The sequence below is a fragment of the Eptatretus burgeri genome, chromosome 7 (assembly GCF_056783735.1).
Source record: "Eptatretus burgeri isolate ZD-2024b chromosome 7, Ebu_testis_v1, whole genome shotgun sequence".
NCBI classification, from domain to species: domain Eukaryota; kingdom Metazoa; phylum Chordata; class Myxini; order Myxiniformes; family Myxinidae; genus Eptatretus; species Eptatretus burgeri.
The window spans coordinates 61,677,461-61,697,593 of record NC_140967.1 but is presented as its reverse complement, the minus strand read 5'-3'; the positions used below and the strand labels follow the sequence as shown (position 1 = coordinate 61,697,593).

At 43.5% G+C, this 20,133-nt stretch overlaps 1 protein-coding gene across 5 annotated transcripts in view; it reads right to left on the bottom strand.

The window, feature by feature from the left end:
* ACOT9 (acyl-CoA thioesterase 9) overlaps positions 1–18,436 on the bottom strand; it is a 147,441-nt gene extending 129,005 nt beyond the window's left edge. For 3 of the 5 annotated variants that reach the window (XM_085888742.1, XM_085888744.1, XM_085888746.1), the window contains exons 1-4: positions 17,471–17,587; positions 11,398–11,456; positions 9,486–9,509; positions 2,104–2,149 (exon numbers count right to left, since the gene is read on the bottom strand). In XM_085888742.1, the coding sequence (XP_085744868.1) occupies positions 2,104–2,149; positions 9,486–9,509; positions 11,398–11,456; positions 17,471–17,523 (182 nt within the window). In that variant the 5' untranslated portion in view covers positions 17,524–17,587. Of the gene's footprint in view, positions 1–2,103; positions 2,150–9,485; positions 9,510–11,397; positions 11,457–17,470; positions 17,588–18,369 lie in introns of those variants that run through there. The other 2 variants (XM_085888745.1, XM_085888743.1) reach the window with 2 other exon arrangements.
* Between the last annotated feature and the right edge of the window lie 1,697 nt (positions 18,437–20,133).

Sequence of the window (20,133 nt, the reverse complement as noted above, 5' to 3'; positions counted from 1 at the left end):
ACCTATTGGTCCACATTGATCTTTTCACCAATGGAAACCACAAAAATAATAGGTGGTTGAATTTACTGAACTGATATGTAAATCCTTTTCAAATTTCAACTCAATCGCATGAGAATTGAGGATTTTAGAAAACTGACCTATGTTGACCTTTTGGTCAATGTTTACCTCAAAATTAATAGGTGGTTGAATTTGGTGACCTGATATGCAAATGCTCTTCAAATCTCAAGTCAATCAGATGAAAAGTGAGGATTTTATAAATTTGACCTATGTTGACATTTTGGTTTTTGTTGACCTCAAAATTAATAGGTGGTTGAGTTCAGCGACCTCATATGTGAATAGTTTTCAAATTTCAAGTCAATCAGATGAAAATGGAGCATTTTATAAAATTTGGGCCAAATAGGCCTTTTGGCCAAAGTTGATCACAAAATTAATAGGTGGTTCAATTCAGCGACCTGATATGCAAATGTTCTTCAAATTTCAAGTCAATCGGATGAGAATTAACAATTTTAGAAACAATTAAAAAATTGGGCCAATTTTGGGTTGACCTTATGACCTATGTTGACCTTTTGACCTCCGATAACATCAAAAGTAATAGGTAGTTGAATTCACTGACTTGATATGCAAATCCTGTTCAAATTTCAAGTCAATCGGATTAAATTTGAGGATTTTAGAAAATTTGGCTCAAATTGGCCTTTTGGCCTAAGTAGACCTTTTCGGTTGACCAAATTTTAAGAAACTTCAATGCAAGACCGTCGCAGGGTTGGTGACATTAATCTCTGAAATTTTTAAAACCGTCGGTTGAGCGGTTTGGGCTGGAGGCGAGTGGACAGACAGACAAGCAAACAAACAAACAAACAAAGAGGCGATCAACATACTTGTCAAAAAAAAAATTATTATTGCCAAGTAACAAAAAGACATTAACATAACCTCCTTCCACCTTAGGTGGTGGAGGTAACTAGAACAGCACTCGGTGGAGCACATACCCCTGCTCGTCTCATTAGTTTACGTTTTATATCCCAATGATAATCCAGATCTGACCTCTTGTTTTCAAGGAAATCAGACAGGTGGAGGCCATTTAGCCCATCATGCCTACATCAACACTGCACCAATTTATCAACACAAGATCCAAAGAAGATAATGCAAAAAAAAAATTCTTCTTTCCCTTCGGGGAAGTGGCATGGGCTTGGTTAAAAACACACATCAATGACACAACACACCTTGACGAGACCCCCACCAATTGACGAGACCCCCACATGCACACAATCACCCATCAATGCTCAAACTACCTAAAAGTCCAGTCAACATCGCCATACCCCTCTATCTCCATAACTTCCAGGTACCTATCTAATTCTAATTTAAACGTATCGAAAAAACTAAGATAGTAAATAAAATTTCATCGGCTTGTTCTTGTCACCTAACCAACTCATCCACCAAGTTTTGTCCGAATCCACCCATAACTTTTGGAGATACCTGCTATATATCTGTTTTAGCCCATTCACTCAATGGTGAAAAATCACTTTAAAAAATTTCGAATCCGGATTCGGATTTGGATCTTCATCGAAATTGAAACAATTTGTCGTCACAAACCCAACCTGTCTACCAAGTTTCATCCAAATCCATCCACAACTTGAGATATTGTGCTATGCAGTATATCGTTTTTAGGTCGATCAATGTGAAGCATCACTCAAAAGATTCTCATATCCGGATCCGGATTTGGATCCTCACCAAAATCGAATAATTTCTTCCTTATCACACACCCAACCTGCCCTCCATATTTCATCCGAATCCGTCTAAACCTTTGGAGATATCATGCACCCAAACAAACAGACAGAGGTGAAAACATAACCTCCTTCCACCTTCAGTGGGCGGAGGTAAATATCGGTCACATTCAGCGAGAACTAATTGTTGATTACAAGAAAGTTTTGCAGTATGTTACCTCAAAGGGTGGCAAAATGAGTAATTGCACAAAATTTGAATTTCCAATTTTTCTCCTGGGTTAATGCAATTTCATAATTTGAATGCTTTCCAGGTGTAAGAGTGGCAGCCTTAATGAACAGAAACTATGAGTGGTTTCCGAGGAGACAAAATGATCTGTGAACATACCTCCACATCTCAGATGCTCCAACAATTTCTCGCAAATGGCTCCTCACTGTAGGAAGACAATGAAAATATTTACAATATGCATAACACAGCTATAATTAAATAATTAATTACATTTCCTTTCTTAACACTAATTGGCAAAAATGACAACACCTATGTCAGCTACCTATGCACTTTTTTCTTGTTTTCTGACAAAATAAAATGGCCCAATGAAGCCTTTTGCGACTACAATATCAAAAATAGAGTGAACTAGAAGGGCAATCGGTAGAGCGCATACCTCCGCCACGTAATGCCTGATCCACAAGAATATATTGGGCCAAATAAATTTTTCACATATAGTGGTTCACGAAAAAATATTTTCACGAAAAAGATAATTGGTTCACGAAAAAAATAAGTGGGCACTATATTCGTTATTGTTGTCTGTCTGTCTGTCTGTCTGTCTGTCTGGTAGTCGATCTAGTCAAAAAAATTTTTTTGAGATTTGTTCTCCCCTTATTATCAGTATTTAAAATAGCAATTTCAGTTAATACAATGGCGATTTCGATGAAACTTGGTTGGTAGGTTCATACCATGACCTAGTTGTGTGCAAATGAGAACCGTTGCTATGGACACCACTGTTGCCTAGCAACGGGACTTTGAAATTTTTGAAAAATCGTAAAAAAATTATTTTTTCGAAAATCAAAAATCGGGCCACGAGCGACTGTGAGCAGTACATTCAGCCATATTGTCAAAAATTTCCAGCCGGATCCTATGAAAACTGTCGGAGAAGATAGACTTTGAATGAACCCTGGTCGAAAACAATAAAAAACAAAGTTTGTTATATCTCAGAGACTATGAGTCAGATATACATGAAACTGGTATGGTAGAGGTTCATGGTATGTCCTAGTTATGTGTGAGAAAGAACCGTCGCTATGGACCCCTTCATTGCCTAGCAACGGCCGAAAAACCTCGAAATGTGGGGGCATTTTAACGAAAAAACAATCTGCAGCATTAACCCTTGAAGCGAGAATCATGAATTTTCTTGTGCTTAATCCTCAGGTCATTCCCCATCGAACAGGCCCATCACGTCAGGTTCTATTGGGTAGTCGACTACCCATGTCCGCCTACCGGCTTGTCTGTCTGTCTCGAGCATAGCTCCGTGGGTTTTGATCCGATCCTGATAAAATTTTGGTGGGAGGTTTATATCATGATCTAGTTGTGTTTTCCTGAAAATGGGCATGGTGCTCCCATTATGGGCAGAGCCACGCCCAAAAAACATGTGTTTTTAGGGGGTAGCCGATTTCAATTTGCATCTTCTCCTAGGGGGTTTGTCGAATCTGACAGGGATTTCGGTATTTGGTTAGCCCAATGGCACCTGCATAGCCCCACGGAGCTCGATTTTTCATTTTCGTCCCAAGGTCAAGGTCACAAGGTCACGAACTTAGAAAATTGCGAATTTTTACATAAAAATCCATCTTCTCCGAGGGGTTTGTCGAATCTGGCAGGGGTTTCGGTATTTGGTTAGCCCAATGGCACCTGCATAGCCCCACGGAGCTCGATTTTTCATTTTCGTCCCTAGGTCAAGGTCACAAGGTCACGAACTTAGAAAATTGCAAATTTCGACATAAAAATCCATCTTCTCCGAGGGGTTTGTCGAATCTGGCAGGGATTTCGGTATTTGGTTAGCCCAATGGCACCTGCATAGCCCCACAGAGCTTGATTTTTCATCCCAAGGTCAAGGTCATAAGGTCACGAACTTAGAAAATTTGGAATTTTGACATAAAAATCATACGACCGCCCAAACTTTGAGAGCTAGGATGACAATATTTTTTATGCATAATCTTGAGGTCATTCCCCATCTAAAGTCTTGAAACTATTTTGCTCTATCTTGAACACCTTGCCCGTGGCACCCCCTTCAAGTTTGTTTTTATGCTGATTTCATCAAAGTATGGCTAATCCGAGGAGTGCGAAATGCCATATAGCCAATCTGACATTATATTGTTCCTGGAATGTTCAAGAGGAAGTTGTGAACCAAAGGTCATAATCCTTGACCTTTGACCTTTAAGTTCACAAAAGTCAAATTTTCAAAGTTGTGGGAATCGAACCGGGTTTTCGACCTTCTTCGACAAACTAACTCCAATAAGCTATAGCACGTATCCTGTTTCCTTATTTTAATGTCCACAACATTGTTTTGTGACCTTTAAAGGTTATGCAAAGGTCAAATTTTGAAAGTTGTTGAACGAAACCAGGTTTTTGACATTTTGCAGCTAATAGCCTGTCCCTCGTACCACATCATGTTGATCATTTTTATAACTTGGTCAAACATTATCACATCATCTCATCCCTGACTTCTGAAACAATCTACATCGTCAAATACCGCTTGTGAACCATAGTTTTCTTCAGACTTGTCATGCTATATAATCGTTTTTGGCCCCATCTCTCAATGGTGAAGAATGCCTTAAATAATTATCAGATGTCAGATCTGGATCCAGACCTTCACCAAAATCTAATCAGTTCGTCTTTGTCACACACCCAACCTGCCCACAACTTTTTGAGATATCCTGCACACAGACAGATAAACAGACAGACAGAAAGGGGTGAAAACATAACCTCCTTCACCTTCGGTGGTGGAGCTAACAAGTAGAGGTACATTCAAAGTACACGGCTCCAATGCCAAATAAATAAACAACAAATACTCCAGCACGCGTGACATTGCTGGGGCACCTTTGGCGCTCGGCGATGCTGCCTTGCAGCACATGGAGATGGAATTGGGAGGGAGCGATGTACAATGATTGATTGATCAATTGCATAATTAAAATAAAAAATAATAACTAAAATAATTAATTTCTTAATCAATTGGTTAATGGCATACCTGAACCAGAACCGTTTCATCCGAACCTGTAACTTTTTGAAAATAATGTATTTAATCAAAAAAATTAAATAATGAATTGATTAATCAATCAAAAGTACCCTTTATCGCCAATCACTTGGTCAATGTCATGTCCAAATATAAACTTTCTAGCTTAAAAGGTGCCTGAGATATTGCCCAGATGAGAAAGAAAATAAATAAGTAATTAATAAATCGATAATAATTAAGTAATTAATCCATTCCATCGTGTGCTGCTTTTTTGGCTGCTGGTTGCATTATTAGTTAGAGGCATGGCTATGCCGCATGATGCAGTGCCCCTATTACCATTATACTGGTGAGGCATCCCTCGGATAAATGTCTGATAAATGCACGTGCCATCCCTCGGATAAATGTTAAGGAGGAGGAGGAGGAGATTGGGACCATACTCTGTGCGGAGCGTTGGTGCTGCTTAAGCAGTCTCCTTGGCTATTGGGCACAATCCTGGACTGGTCGCCTCTCCGACACAGTATACCAGTATGCTGGCACTCATCTTTTGAGCTGAGTCAACTCCATGATGTTAATTCAGTGGAAAGATTGCTCAAACTCAGGACTCTAGGATCCCAAGCCACCACCAGGCTTCTATTAATCCATTAATTTATGAATAAAAAAATTTTTTATCCCAGTTTTGCTAAAGCACATCTTCTGTTTGGTCCCCAAATTTCAGTTTCGTAGCTCAAAAGATGGCTGAGATATCACCTGGAGAAACAAGAAAGAAAGAAACAAACAAACAAAGGATGAAAGAAAACGGACTAAAAACTGAGTACTCTCTTGCTTCGGCGCCCGGCGATGACGTCATGCATCGCCTGGATATGGAATTTGGAAGGAGCAGTGTACAATATTGTGAAACAGCAATATTATTGCTATGAGTTACAAAAAGTCATAAAAACAAGGTGAAAATCTTTCATGAAAAACAAGCCGTTATCCATGGCTGACAAGGCAAAAATCAAGCTGTGTACCAATGGAGACACCATGGCAACATCAACACAACCACAGCACAGTTCCAATCCTTCCTCAGCACTCTACAAACCTGGCTCACTATCAACAGACGAAAAATAGCCCCCTCAAAATCAAGTCATTCTTTTAACAAATTACACCAAGGAACATAGTGCTGCACCACACAACACATTAAACGACAACATCCCTATCCCACACACTCACCAAACAAAAATACTCGGAGTCACTTATAACACATCCATGTCATTCCCACATCACATCACAAACATAAAAACAAGAAATAGATGTCGTGCAGAGCACGATACTTGCAGAATCCACCCCCTCTCCAAAGGTTGCAATGGATACATTAAATTGTCAATTTCATCAACATTAAAATTGACAATCTTAATCAAAGCTCATGTCAATCGGATGAAAATGGATTATTTTTCAGAATGAAATTGGTGATTTTAGAAGTTTGACCTCAAAAATAGTTGGCTTCCCAATCCAGTGACACAACATGCAAATCTTGTTCAAATTTCAAGTCAATCGGATGAAAAATGATTTTAGAAATTTGTCCCCAAGATGACCTTTGACCTCAAAATCAATGGGCTTCTCAGTTGAGACTGCCTCTACAATTTGGTAAAGTTTCATGACAATCGCTTTAGAATTGTGACCTGTAGGCGATAAAGACAGACAGAATAACAAAATCGACTGACCAATATACTTGAAAAATCTTCGATTTTGCAAGTGAAAATATGCACACCCAGGCTTAATACACTTAGGGCACTCATAGTGGGGCAACTTAGCTAAATATAGCATAACAATTGTGCATTTTGTGAGGAAAGCACCAAATTTGGCACACTAGTAGCCTAACATATTGTTACGTCTGAGGGGGGTATGCATTCAAAGGGTAATTAGGATGTTTAATTAGGTATGCCATACTGTTCAAGTTTACCAGGATCTCGATGTAATAAGTAGCAATTCAGTGGTGATAAGTTATCTAGTAAATGTCCATTTCTTTAAGGGGGAAATGATAATTGTCACGTAATTAGATAGGGAGATGGGTTAGGGTAAGTGTGTCTGCGTAAACCCTTTTAGTATTCCCTGTAGGCTTGCCGTGACGTAATAGGACAGTGCTGCGGATGGCTCTGCCCTTGATCACGATTGGCGGAAGGCGACGGCGGAGGGCCAATAAAAGGGCTCGATTGGAAGTGACGAGGACTCGAGTATAAAAAGGTTCTGTTCGGGAAAAGAAGGCAGGAAGAGTCATAAAAAAGAAAGCGTCTTGTCGAGGCTGTGGGTCTCGGAGCGTGCTCTCTCATTGTGCTGGTTCGTTCCTCGATTCGTCGTGTCTCGTGGCCTAGCTGTGCCTCACCTCGGTTGGCTCTGGAGTTCTGCTGGCTCAGAGTACAGGACCGAACGGCGGGCGGACCTGCCTCCCTCTCCTGCTCGCATCTTGGCGCCAGAACTGGCTCCCTGGCGGCGGTGAGCAGTCTTGGGCCTACACCAAGAGGTCGACACCACCAGGAACAGCACCACGGTGTCTCCTGCCCCTGACGAGCGCAACGCCAGCTCGTCCGGCGTCAATCCAGGGACTGTTGCGTCGACACCACGGGCCAGCCTGACCACCAGAACCAGCTACGTTGTGTGTGTGTGTGTGTGTGTGTGTGTGTGTGTGTGTGTGTGTGTGTGTGTGTGTGTGTGTGTGTGTGTGTGTGTGTGTGTGTGTGTGTGTGTGTGTGTGTGTGTGTGTGTGTGTGTGTGTGTGTGTGTGTGTGTGTGTGTGTGTACCTGGTGCCTTAGAGGGTTTGAGATTTGTATATCCATTGGAATTGTTTGCGTTTTCCCCACGCCCGAACCCACACCACCATCCCGTCGAATCGCCCCGGATCCCTCCTCTTGCCGAGTCTTATTATTATTTCTGGTTAGAGAAATAAACATTATTAACTCTGTGAAAAGCGACTCGTGCCACCTTCCTCATCCCGTTTGCTGTAGAGCGATTAAAACCGCCATCTTTGGGTTATAAAAAATAAACCGCCTCCATCGTTTCGGCTCATTCTACGTTGGCGGGACTGTTCAAGTCCCGTGGACGTCACAATATTATGAACAGATTTGGATATTGGGCTATCTCAAATTCAGCCGCTGATGGCTGTGGCAGCCATTTTCCACTACCATCAAAAATTTTGAGATGGCCCAATATCCAAATCTGTTCATAATATGATAGACTACTAGTGTGCCAAATTTGGTGCTTTCCTTACAAAATGCACAATTGTTATGCTAAGTTGCCCCACTATCATAGGCACTGACTTTGGACACCACAAAGAAACATCATCACTAACATACAGGGTGGTGCAGAGCTGACTGATATTTCAGACCGCTCTTCTGCCCGAGGAGTGGCATGCAAACTTTTGGGGTTGTGGGACCATTTTTATAAGACAATACACTGCAAATGGTGGAGGCCACCTTCCTGATGTTGTCCACTGCACCATACAACACATTAAACAACAACATCCCTATCCCACTCACTCACCAAACAAAAACTACCATAGATAATAAAATTGCAAGCTTTGAACATTAACCTCATGTGTTTCAATTACCGCACATCCAAGTGTGTCAGTCGGCTCTGCACCACCCTGTACAAACAGCACAAAACAAAGGCCTTCGAGTCATTGACTACACTAGCTCATCCTGGACCTCCAACTTATCAAACACACATCTCAACACCCTACACGCCATACCAAACAAAGCCCTTCACATCATCACAGGTTGCACACCAACAACACCCATCAAGCACCTACATAAAAGGAAAATTGTTTAAAATTAAAAAAAAAAATCAAAGACCACTTCGACATTAGAGGTGCGCTTGCAAGTGCCAACCCTAATCACCCATGCCACTACATGGCCAAACAACTACAGACCCCTAGACAAATTAATACCACACCAAAAAGACAACAATGGCATCCTGCAAAACATCCCCCAATGATCAGTGGCAACTACAAAAAAAAACAAATCCATCCCCACATCACCATCAGCGCAATCAACAACCTGGGCCCAAAGAGTATCTTGGGCCCAAAATCCCCACCCAGACGACGACACAGAAAAATTACTTCCCAGGTCTGATAGTGTTCACCTTTCACGTGTCCGGCCAGGCCAAGGAAAGTTTTTGACAAACCAGCTGGTCATGCCTAACATTCTACTGGATGTCATTAGAGCAGGGTTGTTCAGGGTGTTGGCGATAACTCTCCTACTTTTCACCAACGATGCAGTGGGATCTGGAATGAGCAGATGGGACATCTGGTTTGATGTCCCTGATCTGAGGCACGACGCACTTCGTGATGCAACATCCTGCCTTTTGGAACACCAATCTGACTCTCTATAGTGGGGTCAGGAATCGAACCCAGACTAAACAGCTCAAAGGCAAGTGCACTACCTCTGTACCATATTGTCATACTCAGGAATGTCCCAAGCAACACTAAAACATCAGCATTATCATCATTATTATTGTTATTACAACTACAATAACATCATTTAGCCGCACAATAAACTCACCGCACAACAGACTTACCATTATTCATAGTCATCGGATGCCCTGCAGTGTAAAAATAAACAAGTAAACCACAATAAAAGCTTTTTGATCTAAGCACACATTTTAAAACTAACAGCAAAAACAGCAGTTTTTTAGTATATAAAATAAAACAATCAGGCCATAGTGTGTTTGTGCAATTTTGGGTTTAAAATGGTAATTGTACTACAGTACAGAGACATGACAAGTAAATAGACACCATGATTTTTAAAGATTTTCTTTATTGAACATTTGATCCATTTTAATACATACACTAGTATTTGGTAGCCTTGGCATTTTGCAGATTTCAATGCTTTTACTCTTTCAGGCATAGAACTAACGAGTTCCGAAATTTTCTCTTGTGGGATATCTGCCCAAGTCTTCATGTAAAAGGTTAAGCAATTCTGCCCATAATGTTGGTTTCCTGAACAGCTTGATCCAATATGGCCCAGAGGTGTTCAATGGGATTCATGTCAGGAGGCTGACCTTGCCATGGAAGGCGCTTGATCCTGTTTCTGTCGTGCTATTCTTTGGTGTTTTTGCAGTGTGGCATGAAGCTCCATCTTCCATGAACAGAGTGTTGTTTCTGACCACCTGACCAGTGGAGAAGACAGGGAGAAGTCCATCCTCAAGAATATAATAGAAATGTACATTGTCGAGTTGATACTGTCAACACACTCCACAAGCTCTGACTGACCAGTGCTCAAGATTGCTCCCCACACCATCACTAAAAAACCACCATGTTTGACAGTTGGCTGCAATCGGTTCAAAGAGAATTCTTGACTGGGAAGTCTCCAGACCCATACGTGTCCAGTCAGAAAATTGAGGAAATTGGGACTCATCTGAAAAAATGACAGTGGCCATCTCGTCAGCCCACTTCTTTCTCCTTTGAATGTTGCCTGGTATAAGAAGAGGTTTTCTCCTAGCTGTTCTCCCATCATAGCCAGTTGATGAAGGTACCGAAAGGCAGTTCTTGAGCTAACTTGGACTGCCTCTGCAACATCTGCTGCCATGCAATGGGGAGTTTTTTCAATGGACTGCTTGACAGCTCGAAGACACCTTTCTGAGGGCCCAGATCGACCAGAACGGGAAGTTGTGGATTTCTTGCCTTCACTGGTGAATTGCACAATCACCGGATTGACCGTAGAAAGCGGAATGCCAAGGTTCTGAGCCATCTGATGCAGGCTGACTCCACCTTCCGATTGGCCAACAATTCTTCCTCTTTGAAAAATCGGAAAGTTTGTGTGCTCCCTGGGTTCGAGGAATAGTTAATTATCATACAATACCCAGGAACTCGTTTCTGCAAAGAAATAGTTGAATATTAGTACAAATCACTGAGTAAAACTTGCTTTATACAAATGAAATGAATAAATATAAGGTGTCTATTTACTTCTGTCATGTCTCTTATACATACTGATTTGAGAAGAATCTATTTGAGGGTTTGTTTGTTTGTCTTCGACACATTCCGAAAACGCTGGACAGAAGGAGTTGAAAACTGGTGGTGCACAGGAAGATTTTCGGCGATAAAGAAAAATGTCATAGCCCCTGAGGTTAAAGATGAGGGGAAGGGTGTAAATTCTCTCGATGTAAATGTTTATCATATAGCGTCACATGGTATAAGTCAGTATTACAAGTCAATAATAAAATATGCCGTAGACATCATAAAAGTGGTGAACTATTGGGATGAAATCTTTGCTCGTTAAAAAAAACAAATAACAAATGGCCCAAACTTTATTGAAACTCACAGGATACTAATTAGGAGATAATTACAAATACAATCAATGCGAGACGTCATTGCTGCTATATTTCACAGATTTGTGCAGAGTGCACCATTATGTTGAACTTTATGTAACTAGTATTATGAAAAGCCTTTCCAGGTCCAGCCTTAAAGGAAGTAAACGATGTGAGTGCCAACCTTTCGAAGAAACTTCGGTGAGGCTTCGAGCTGCATTGTGGACAACTTGAATCCCCAACCTCAGAAAGAAAACAAGAAACCAAAAAACAACAGTTATAATCGCACTAATGGGTATATTTTAAAGGCTTAAGACTTCACCTTATAGTGGTTTTTCAGCATTTCATTCCCCCCCCCCCATATGGAATACTACCCCATACTTCTTGATAATTCAACCTGTGCGTTTGACTTGTATGCACTCCGAAACTGCTGGATGAACCAATTAAAATGTGGTGGTTGTACTTGGGGTGTGCCCAGGAAGGTTTTCGGCAAAATAAAATTTTGTTGTCGCATGGGTTCCGTCACCCTCAATACAAATTTGTAATCTGTGGAGTAGCACCATCCAGTGGTGGTGGGAGAGGGTATTACAAATAGACTGTGAAGATGACATGCAATTTAACAGTACAAGTGCTTTACTGATAACACATTTGTGTTATCATTTGAGCCATAACAGTACAACAGTACAAGTAATGGTTAGGGTGGTGGGCTTGGGATCCTAGGGTCCTGAGTTCAAATCCCACTCGGCTGTTGAATCAATACTCAGCCTGTCATCCTTCCGAGGTCGGCAAAATGAGTATCAGCTTACTGGTATCCTGTGTCAGAGTGGCGACCCGTTCAGGATTATGCCGAATAGCCAAGGAGACTGCTTCGCCAGCACCAACGCTCTGCACAGAGTATGGTCCCAATAGATGGATAGATACTATATATCATTTTTGGCCCTATCTCTCAATGGTGAAGAATTACTAAAAAATAAATTATACTGTCCAGATCCAGATCTTCACCAAAATCTAATCAGTTCATCATTGTCACACACCCAACCTGCCCACAAACAAACAGACGACAGACAGACAGACAGACAGACAGACGGAGGTGAAAACATAACCTCCTTCCACCAGCATTGGCAGAGGTAAAAATCATTCTTCGTAAAACAAAATGTTTTGTTGTTACATTGATCCAAGGCTTATGGTGGAGCTTGTACATGTATCACGTGCAATACAAGGACATTTATGTACATCAGTGCACTTTTACATGTATTACAAGGACATTAATAGCCAATGAACAAAACCGTATGGTAAATGCCATATGGGATAATTTAACCTGGGTTCCCTGCACCACAAGTCAAGGATTTAGATGACAACACCAACAGGCCAACCCAATGTTATGTTTGACGCATTGTACAGTTTACGTAGTTCGAAGCAATCGTGCAGTTACGTCCACATACTATATAATATGTATATGGAACTTCAATGTAGGAGACAATTGAGCCCATCAAAGCCTGTGCTGGTATTGCCAACATATGGTGGGGTTTTTTTTGTTTTGTTTTTATTTTGCTTAAAGAAATTCCAGGGTAAGTTCTGCTAACAAGCGGCTTGCTATTGCTTGCCAAGCTAGCTGTTCCATATCAACCAATTTTCCAGACGCTCGCCAAGCCACTAAGAGAGGTGCTTCGTTATGTTCGCAAAAATGGTCACTGTCGTCAGATTCAAAACCATGCAACCAATGAAATATTCAGAGGCAATATCCCTGTTACGTATAAGTATAAAAAACCATTCATATCTGTCTTTCTGTCTGTGGAAGAAGTTACACTATGTACTCATGTCGATTAATTACGTACTATTGGAACGTACCTTTTCAACCTTTAGACCCCTTTGTCCCCTTTAAGACCTTTGGCTCTTTGGACACCTTTACGAATTTACATTCTTCAGACACCTTTTACCCCTCTAGACCTTCAGGCCCCTTAAGACACTATAGCACCTTCAAACCTGTTTGACCCTTCAGAGCCCAACTACTATTGGAACATACCCAATTTGAACTTCAGAACCTTTAATACCCTCATAGTGTTGTGGGCCGGGGTACGGTGGCGATAAACGACCACTAGATGGAGCAGTGGAATCTTTGTCTCTCACCGAACACCCGGAATTTAGGTCGTGATTCTCGGACAACTCCGAAGGTCACGGGTCCCATAGCGGACCGTGGTCGCCAATACTTCGACAGCGTGGGGTAGGACTAATTACCCAATTTCAATATACCTAAGTGCCGACGTCGTCTAACTACCGGGGAAAACCACACCCTCGGCCGACTCTGTCCGGACCGAGTCGCAGGTACTGACTCGGATCCTGCGTTACCGAGCGGAGTTACCAGAGGCGCGCCGGTCCCAATGACAACTTACCGGCCCAAACGGCCTCGCTTTTCTCAAGTCCGAACCATGCTGGGTCAATGAAGGAAAACACGAACAACGAACTGGAACATTTAACAGGGGATTTATTTTACAATAATAATTATTATTGTCGTCCATTATTATATTATTATAATCGGGGAGGGAAGACACAGAGCAGAGTTGTCTGAATAAAAGGCAGGCAATGTACAATGAGCAAAGAAAAATCACTTAACAATTCAACTTACAGGACGGCGACACACACACACACACACACACACACACACACACACACACACACACACACACACACACACACACACACACACACACACACACACACACACACACACACACACACACACACACACACTGGACCTCGTGGTCTATTTTCGGCCTTTCAGCTTGGAGGGAAGGCAAGCTGAGGGTAGGGGCCTAGCCGGGTACCTGTCCCACCTCGTGCGGTCACACTGACCCGAACCACTGGTGGGACTCGAACCCACAACCCCAAGTCCACGGCCCACGAACGAGACCGCTCAACCACGACCATCACTGTCTCAGACCGCTCCAACCACCACACACGACCGTCTGCCACGACGACAGACTGCTCAGAATCGCCACGATCCTCCTGTCTGCCGTCCTCTTGTCTCCCACAACCACTCTGCCGTCCTCACGATCACCCGGTCTTCCGAAAACTGCTCCTCACAACCATTCTGCTCCTCTTTAGGTGGGAGGGGTCTCTTCTCCTCCCACTCGAACCCTGATTGGACGAGGGCTGTCGGATGACTCGTGGTCACCTCCCAATTCGCTGGGGCATGCGTGTCATGCTCGCCCTTCGCTCATTGGCTGGAGGAAACAGTCCATGCCCTTCCTTGGAACAGAGCCTCGACCCGAAGCGACGGAGGCTCCGCCCATGCCCTCAGCCAAAAACACGTGGGCAATGATGACTGGTGGAGCGAGGTGACGGTCCGTTGTTGTAGTGGATGTAGTAGTAGTTGTTGTTGTTGTTGTAAAAGATGTAATAAACCTGACTATACAATAATTTGTAGCACACACATGTAATTCCCATTAGACAAAGGGGGGATTCTAACTGGAAACACATACTTATCGAAATAACTCAGCTTCAGGACTCTGGCTATTTGTGTGCACAAGGTTTCCAAATCCGTAACAGACCCCTTTTTTGGACCCTTTAGACCCCATCAACCTCTGAGATCCTTTCGAGTTTTTAGCCCCTTCAGACCCCTTACAGCTTAGAGCCTGAGACAGTTTCGACCCCATACCCTTTGGACCCTTAGATTTAGACCCTTTTAGACCCCCTTTAAACACACACCACAAAGGTCAAAATAATCTTCCTGCACTATAAAGACTATACCTTTTCAACAAGTAAGGTGCAATTGGTAGGTACTCTGCAAGTATCACTGAAACGTGAATTCCATACTTTTATTTTTACTTCTACCGCTCATCCGAATTATTTAAGATCCACAAACATCCAAACAACCCCCACCCCCCTTCCCCGCAATACACAGCGGTCCAGGTCCATAGATAAGCTTGGTCGAGGACTCCTCCCGATTCCATTGATCCATCTTTCTCTCCCTCTTCCTCGTACTCTGTAGCTGCTGCTGCAAACACAATTAATTCTACAACACGAGTAAAACTGAAAATGACCGCCCAGGACAGCATTTGCTCGAGTACCATGACAGCATCGTTTCCATGGAGACTGCCGCGTTGTTAAGCGGTGCCGAGCTCTCCGTTCCGTTTGGAATGCTTGCTTAAGCGCTTTGAATCAAGCAAGCCATTCGCTTGCCGCCAATAAGCTTGCTATCGCTTGCCAAGCCAGTCACTCACTCATGAACCGTTGCGTTGGGATGCTTGAGCAGGGGTGCAAATTAACGGCCACCAGGTCGCCAATGGCGCCTACCTTCTGTGCTGGACGGGTACACAATACTGCCTTACCTGCCCGGCTGGCGAATCACCGGTGATTCCTGTTATTTGACACAATTTCTACGAGCTTATCGACTAGTTTTCTCAACTAGAACTACTGTTTTTGTCCGCAGAAATCTGTAGAAATCAGCGGTAATTCTGCGTGGACTATTTTGTCTGCTTTCATCTTGTTCCAAATCACGTGTGATTTGACGGTTTGGACGCATTTTTCTCATGCCCAGGTTGGTTAAATGAGTGAATTTGGGTGAATGAGTGAGTTTGATGGGTGAGGTTAGGTGAATGAGTGAGTTTGATGAGGCTTTTGGGTTAATGAGTGAGTTAGATGAGTGAGGTTGGGTGAATGAGTGAGTTTGATGGGTGAAGTTAGGTGAATGAGTGAGTTTGATGGGTGAGGTTAGGTGAATGAGTGAGTTTATGGGTGAGGTTAGGTGAATGAGTGAGTTTATGGGTGAGGTTGGGTGAATGAGTGAGTTTGATGGGTGAGGTTGGGTGAATGAGTGAGTTTGATGGGTGAGGTTGGGTGAATGAGTGAGTTTGATGGGTGAGGTTGGGTGAATGAGTGAGTTTGATGGGTGAGGTTGGGTTAATGAGTGAGTTTGATGGGTGAGGTTGGGTGAATGAGTGAGTTTGATGGGTCAAGTTGGGTGAATGAGTGAGTTTGATGGGTGAGGTTGGGTGAATGAGTGAGTTTGATGGGTGAGGTTGGGTGAATGAGTGAGTTTGATGGGTGAGGTTGGGTGAATGAGTTAGTTTGATGGGTGAGGTTGGGTGAATGAGTGAGTTTGATGGGTGAGGTTGGGTGAATGAGTGAGTTTGATGGGTGAGGTTAGGTGAATGAGTGAGTTTGATGAGGATTTTGGGTTAACGAGTGACTTAAATGAATGAGAGTTTGATGGGTGAGGTTGGGTGAATGAGTGAGTTTGATGGGTGAGGTTGGGTGAATGAGTGAGTTTGATGGGTGAGGTTGGGTGAATGAGTGAGTTTGATGGGTGAGGTTGGGTGAATGAGTGTGTTTGATGGGTGAGGTTGGGTGAATGAGTGAGTTTTATGGGTGAGGTTGGGTGTATGAGTGAGTTTGATGAGTGAGGTTAGATGAATGAGTGAGTTTGATGGGTGAGGTTAGGTGAATGAGTGAGTTTGATGAGGATTTTGGGTTAACGAGTGAGTTAAATGAATGAGTGAGTTTGATGGGTGAGGTTGGGTGAATGAGTTAGTTTGATGGGTGAGGTTGGGTTAATGCACGAGTTTGATGGGTGAGGTTGGGTGAATGAGTGAGTTTATATGAGATGTTGGGTGGACGAGTAGTACCCCCACCATTGTCCATCACCCACAAACCCCCCCCCCATCGTCCATCAGCCATAACCACCCCATCACCCACAAAAATGCCCCCCCCCAGCACTACTCACAACCCCCCTGCCCCCCATCACCCACACAAAAAAGGTCCCCATCACCCACAACCTCCTCCCCCCTACATCATCGCCCCACTCCCACCTCACTCATCCAACCAACCTCATGTGAGTATATTAAAAGTGTTTGATATCAAATTTGTGACTTTTGTCTTTGTTTTATCGGGCCGGTATAAATTCTGTTGGGCCGGTAACTTTTTCTAGTCACCGGCCCTGCTGGCCGGTGGATAAAAATGTTAATTTTCACCCCTGCTTGAGTGTTCAAACCACTTGGCGAACGCTCTACAACCTTATTGGTCATGGAACACACCCCTTGAATTCTTTCACACCAGTTGATTTTATCTTGATAGGCAATTATGGGCGGAACCTCGATCTTCCAAAAAAAAACAATACAACCCGACACTAAAATACATAATAATAATAATAATAATAATAATAATAATAATAATAATAATAATAATTACCACCAGACACAAACACCACACGATGCACACAAACCGATCAGAGTCGAGATTTTGAGAATGCAAGTACAGACCTCAGCGTTCCAATAATCGTACGCTGGTTTGCCATCATCATGCTTGCCGCCATGCTGGAGGTAAACACCCTTCTTCTTATTCTTCTTCTCCTGCTTCTTCTTCCTCTTCTTCTTCTTCTTTAAAATAAAATAAAATAAATAACTAATCATGGTGTCTTCAGAGCTGCGCGACTCTATATACCACACTTAAAACACATTTGTGGTCCAATCGGTATAAAATATCCGGAAGGACCTGAAAACAATCCGACTCGACGTCGTGACACGAACGGCTCGTGAAGGAGGTCGTCCACGGTCGTGGTCCGGCCTGGGGGAGATCGGTCTTCGGTCGGACGCTATTAAAAGACGGTTCTGAGTGTCGAGGGTGCATCGGCTTTCTCCGATATTCTCCGAACCACAAAGTGGTTAAGGGCCCCCTCGACCCCTGAAGAATACAATCACAAACTTATGGTTATACTGTAGTTTCGGTCTCTGACGGCGTCACACCCCGAAGCCCTGACAACCCGATAAAAATGGCGACATTGATTAACAAAGAATTCGATGATGTGTCTGGTGCCAAAAAGCTCAGATCTGGAGACCTCTTCAATTTAGTGTAAATCAGTCGACCAATGGGAGAAGGTAATGAAAGCCCTGTATTTTGGCGGGCTCCGTGTTTTGTGTCATATTCCTCGGAGTCTGAGGGAGAATCGAGGAGTCATTCACGGGATTGATCCCTCCATTGAAATTGACTAGACGAGTGCATGCCCGTCGGTGCGTGGCCGTACGTGCAAAAAATAAAAAAATAAAAAATAAAAAATTCAAACCGTGAACCAGAAACGACAACCACACAGGCCGTTCCTTCGCTCTCTCGTTCTCGCGACATCCACACTTCCACACACAGAGTTAATTAAAATCAAGTTTACCTCCCAGTAACGATATTGATCTTTAACTGTCATTGTCAGGAAACACTCCCTGTCTTTGCTTGCCATGACATTCGCTGCCATGTAACCGGCACGGCCCGTGACGTCATCGTCGGCCGGCTGCGCACCGGGCTGCGCACCGGCCTACGCAGCCACGCCTACGCAGCAACGTGTCATGTCATTGGTTGGTAAATAAATGGCCGCAGCAACGTGTCATGTCATTGGTTGGTAAATAAATGGCCATAACTTGGGAAGCACTTGTCCGATTAATATCAAACCTTGAAAAGGCACATCCACAGGTCCCCAGCAATATTCCTGGCAAGTTTCAATTAGATCGGACCAGTGGTTGTCGAGAAACAGCGGTCACAGACTCGCACGCACGCACGTACACACGCACGCACGCACACACGCACGCACGCACGCACGCACACACACACACACACACACACACACACACATTGCTGGAATTATAGATAGATGATATCACGAGTAATATAGAGGAGGTAGGACTTGTTGACGCCGTCTCACCATGGTCAGGATGGGGGTCAGAGCCCATACCACCTCGGAGCTTTTGGCTTTTGATACCCCAGTCCTTCCCCCAAAAGCGTCCTTGGGCTATCAAGCCTTCACTGTACGGGAATACTGTTACGGATTTGGAAGCCTTTTGCACACAGACAGACAGCAGTCCCCGCAGTTCAGTTATTTCGATAAGTATGTGTTTATAGTTAGGGTCCCATCCCTTATGTCCAATGGGAATTTCATGGGTGAGCTGCGGGTTTATTTTTTAGTTAGGATTTTTATCCCCCGCCGCGTGGCGGAAGGGGGATATTGTTATCACCCGGGTCGTCCGTCCGGCTGTCCGGCTGTCCTTCCGTCCGTCCGTCGGGCTGGCTGGGCGTCAACATTTATAGCTGTGAGTGCGATAACTCATAAACTGTTCGCCATATCGATTTGAAATTTGGGTCACACATGTACCACCTGAAAAGGAAGAACCCTATTGATTTTGGGCTTGGCCGGCTCCAAGATGGCCGACTGGGGCGGTCGTCCGGCTGGCTGGCTGGCTGGGCGTCAACATTTATGGCGTCAACATTTATAGCTGTGAGTGCGATAACTCATAAACTGTTCACCATATCGATTTGAAATTTGGGTCACACATGTACCACCTGAAAAGGAAGAACCCTATTGATTTTGGGCATGGCTAGATCCAAGATGGCCGACTGGGGCGGCCATCTTGAAAAAAATGTTTTTTCGCCATATCGATTTGAAATTTGGGTCACACATGCACCACCTGAAAAGGAAGAACCCTAATGATCTTGGGCGTGGCCGGATCCAACCTGGCCGACTGGGGCGGTCGTCCGGCTGGTTGGCTGGCTGGCTGGGCGTCAACATTTATGGCGTCAACATTTATAGCAGTGAGTGCGATAACTCATAAACTGTTCACCATATCGATTTGAAATTTGGGTCACACATGTACCACCTGAAAAGGAAGAACCCTATTGATTTTGTGCATGGCGAGATCCAAGATGGCCGACTGGGGCGGCCATCTTGAAAAAAATGTTTTTTCGCCATATCGATTTGAAATTTGGGTCACACATGTACCATCTGAATAGGAAGAACCCTATTGATTTTGGGCGTGGCCAGATCCAAGATGGCCGACTGGTGCAGCCATCTTGAAAATAATGTTTTTTGTAATAAATGGAAAACCGCTTATTTGATTTCAATTATTTTTCAATGGCAGGGGATTCCCCATCTCTGATGGTATATTTT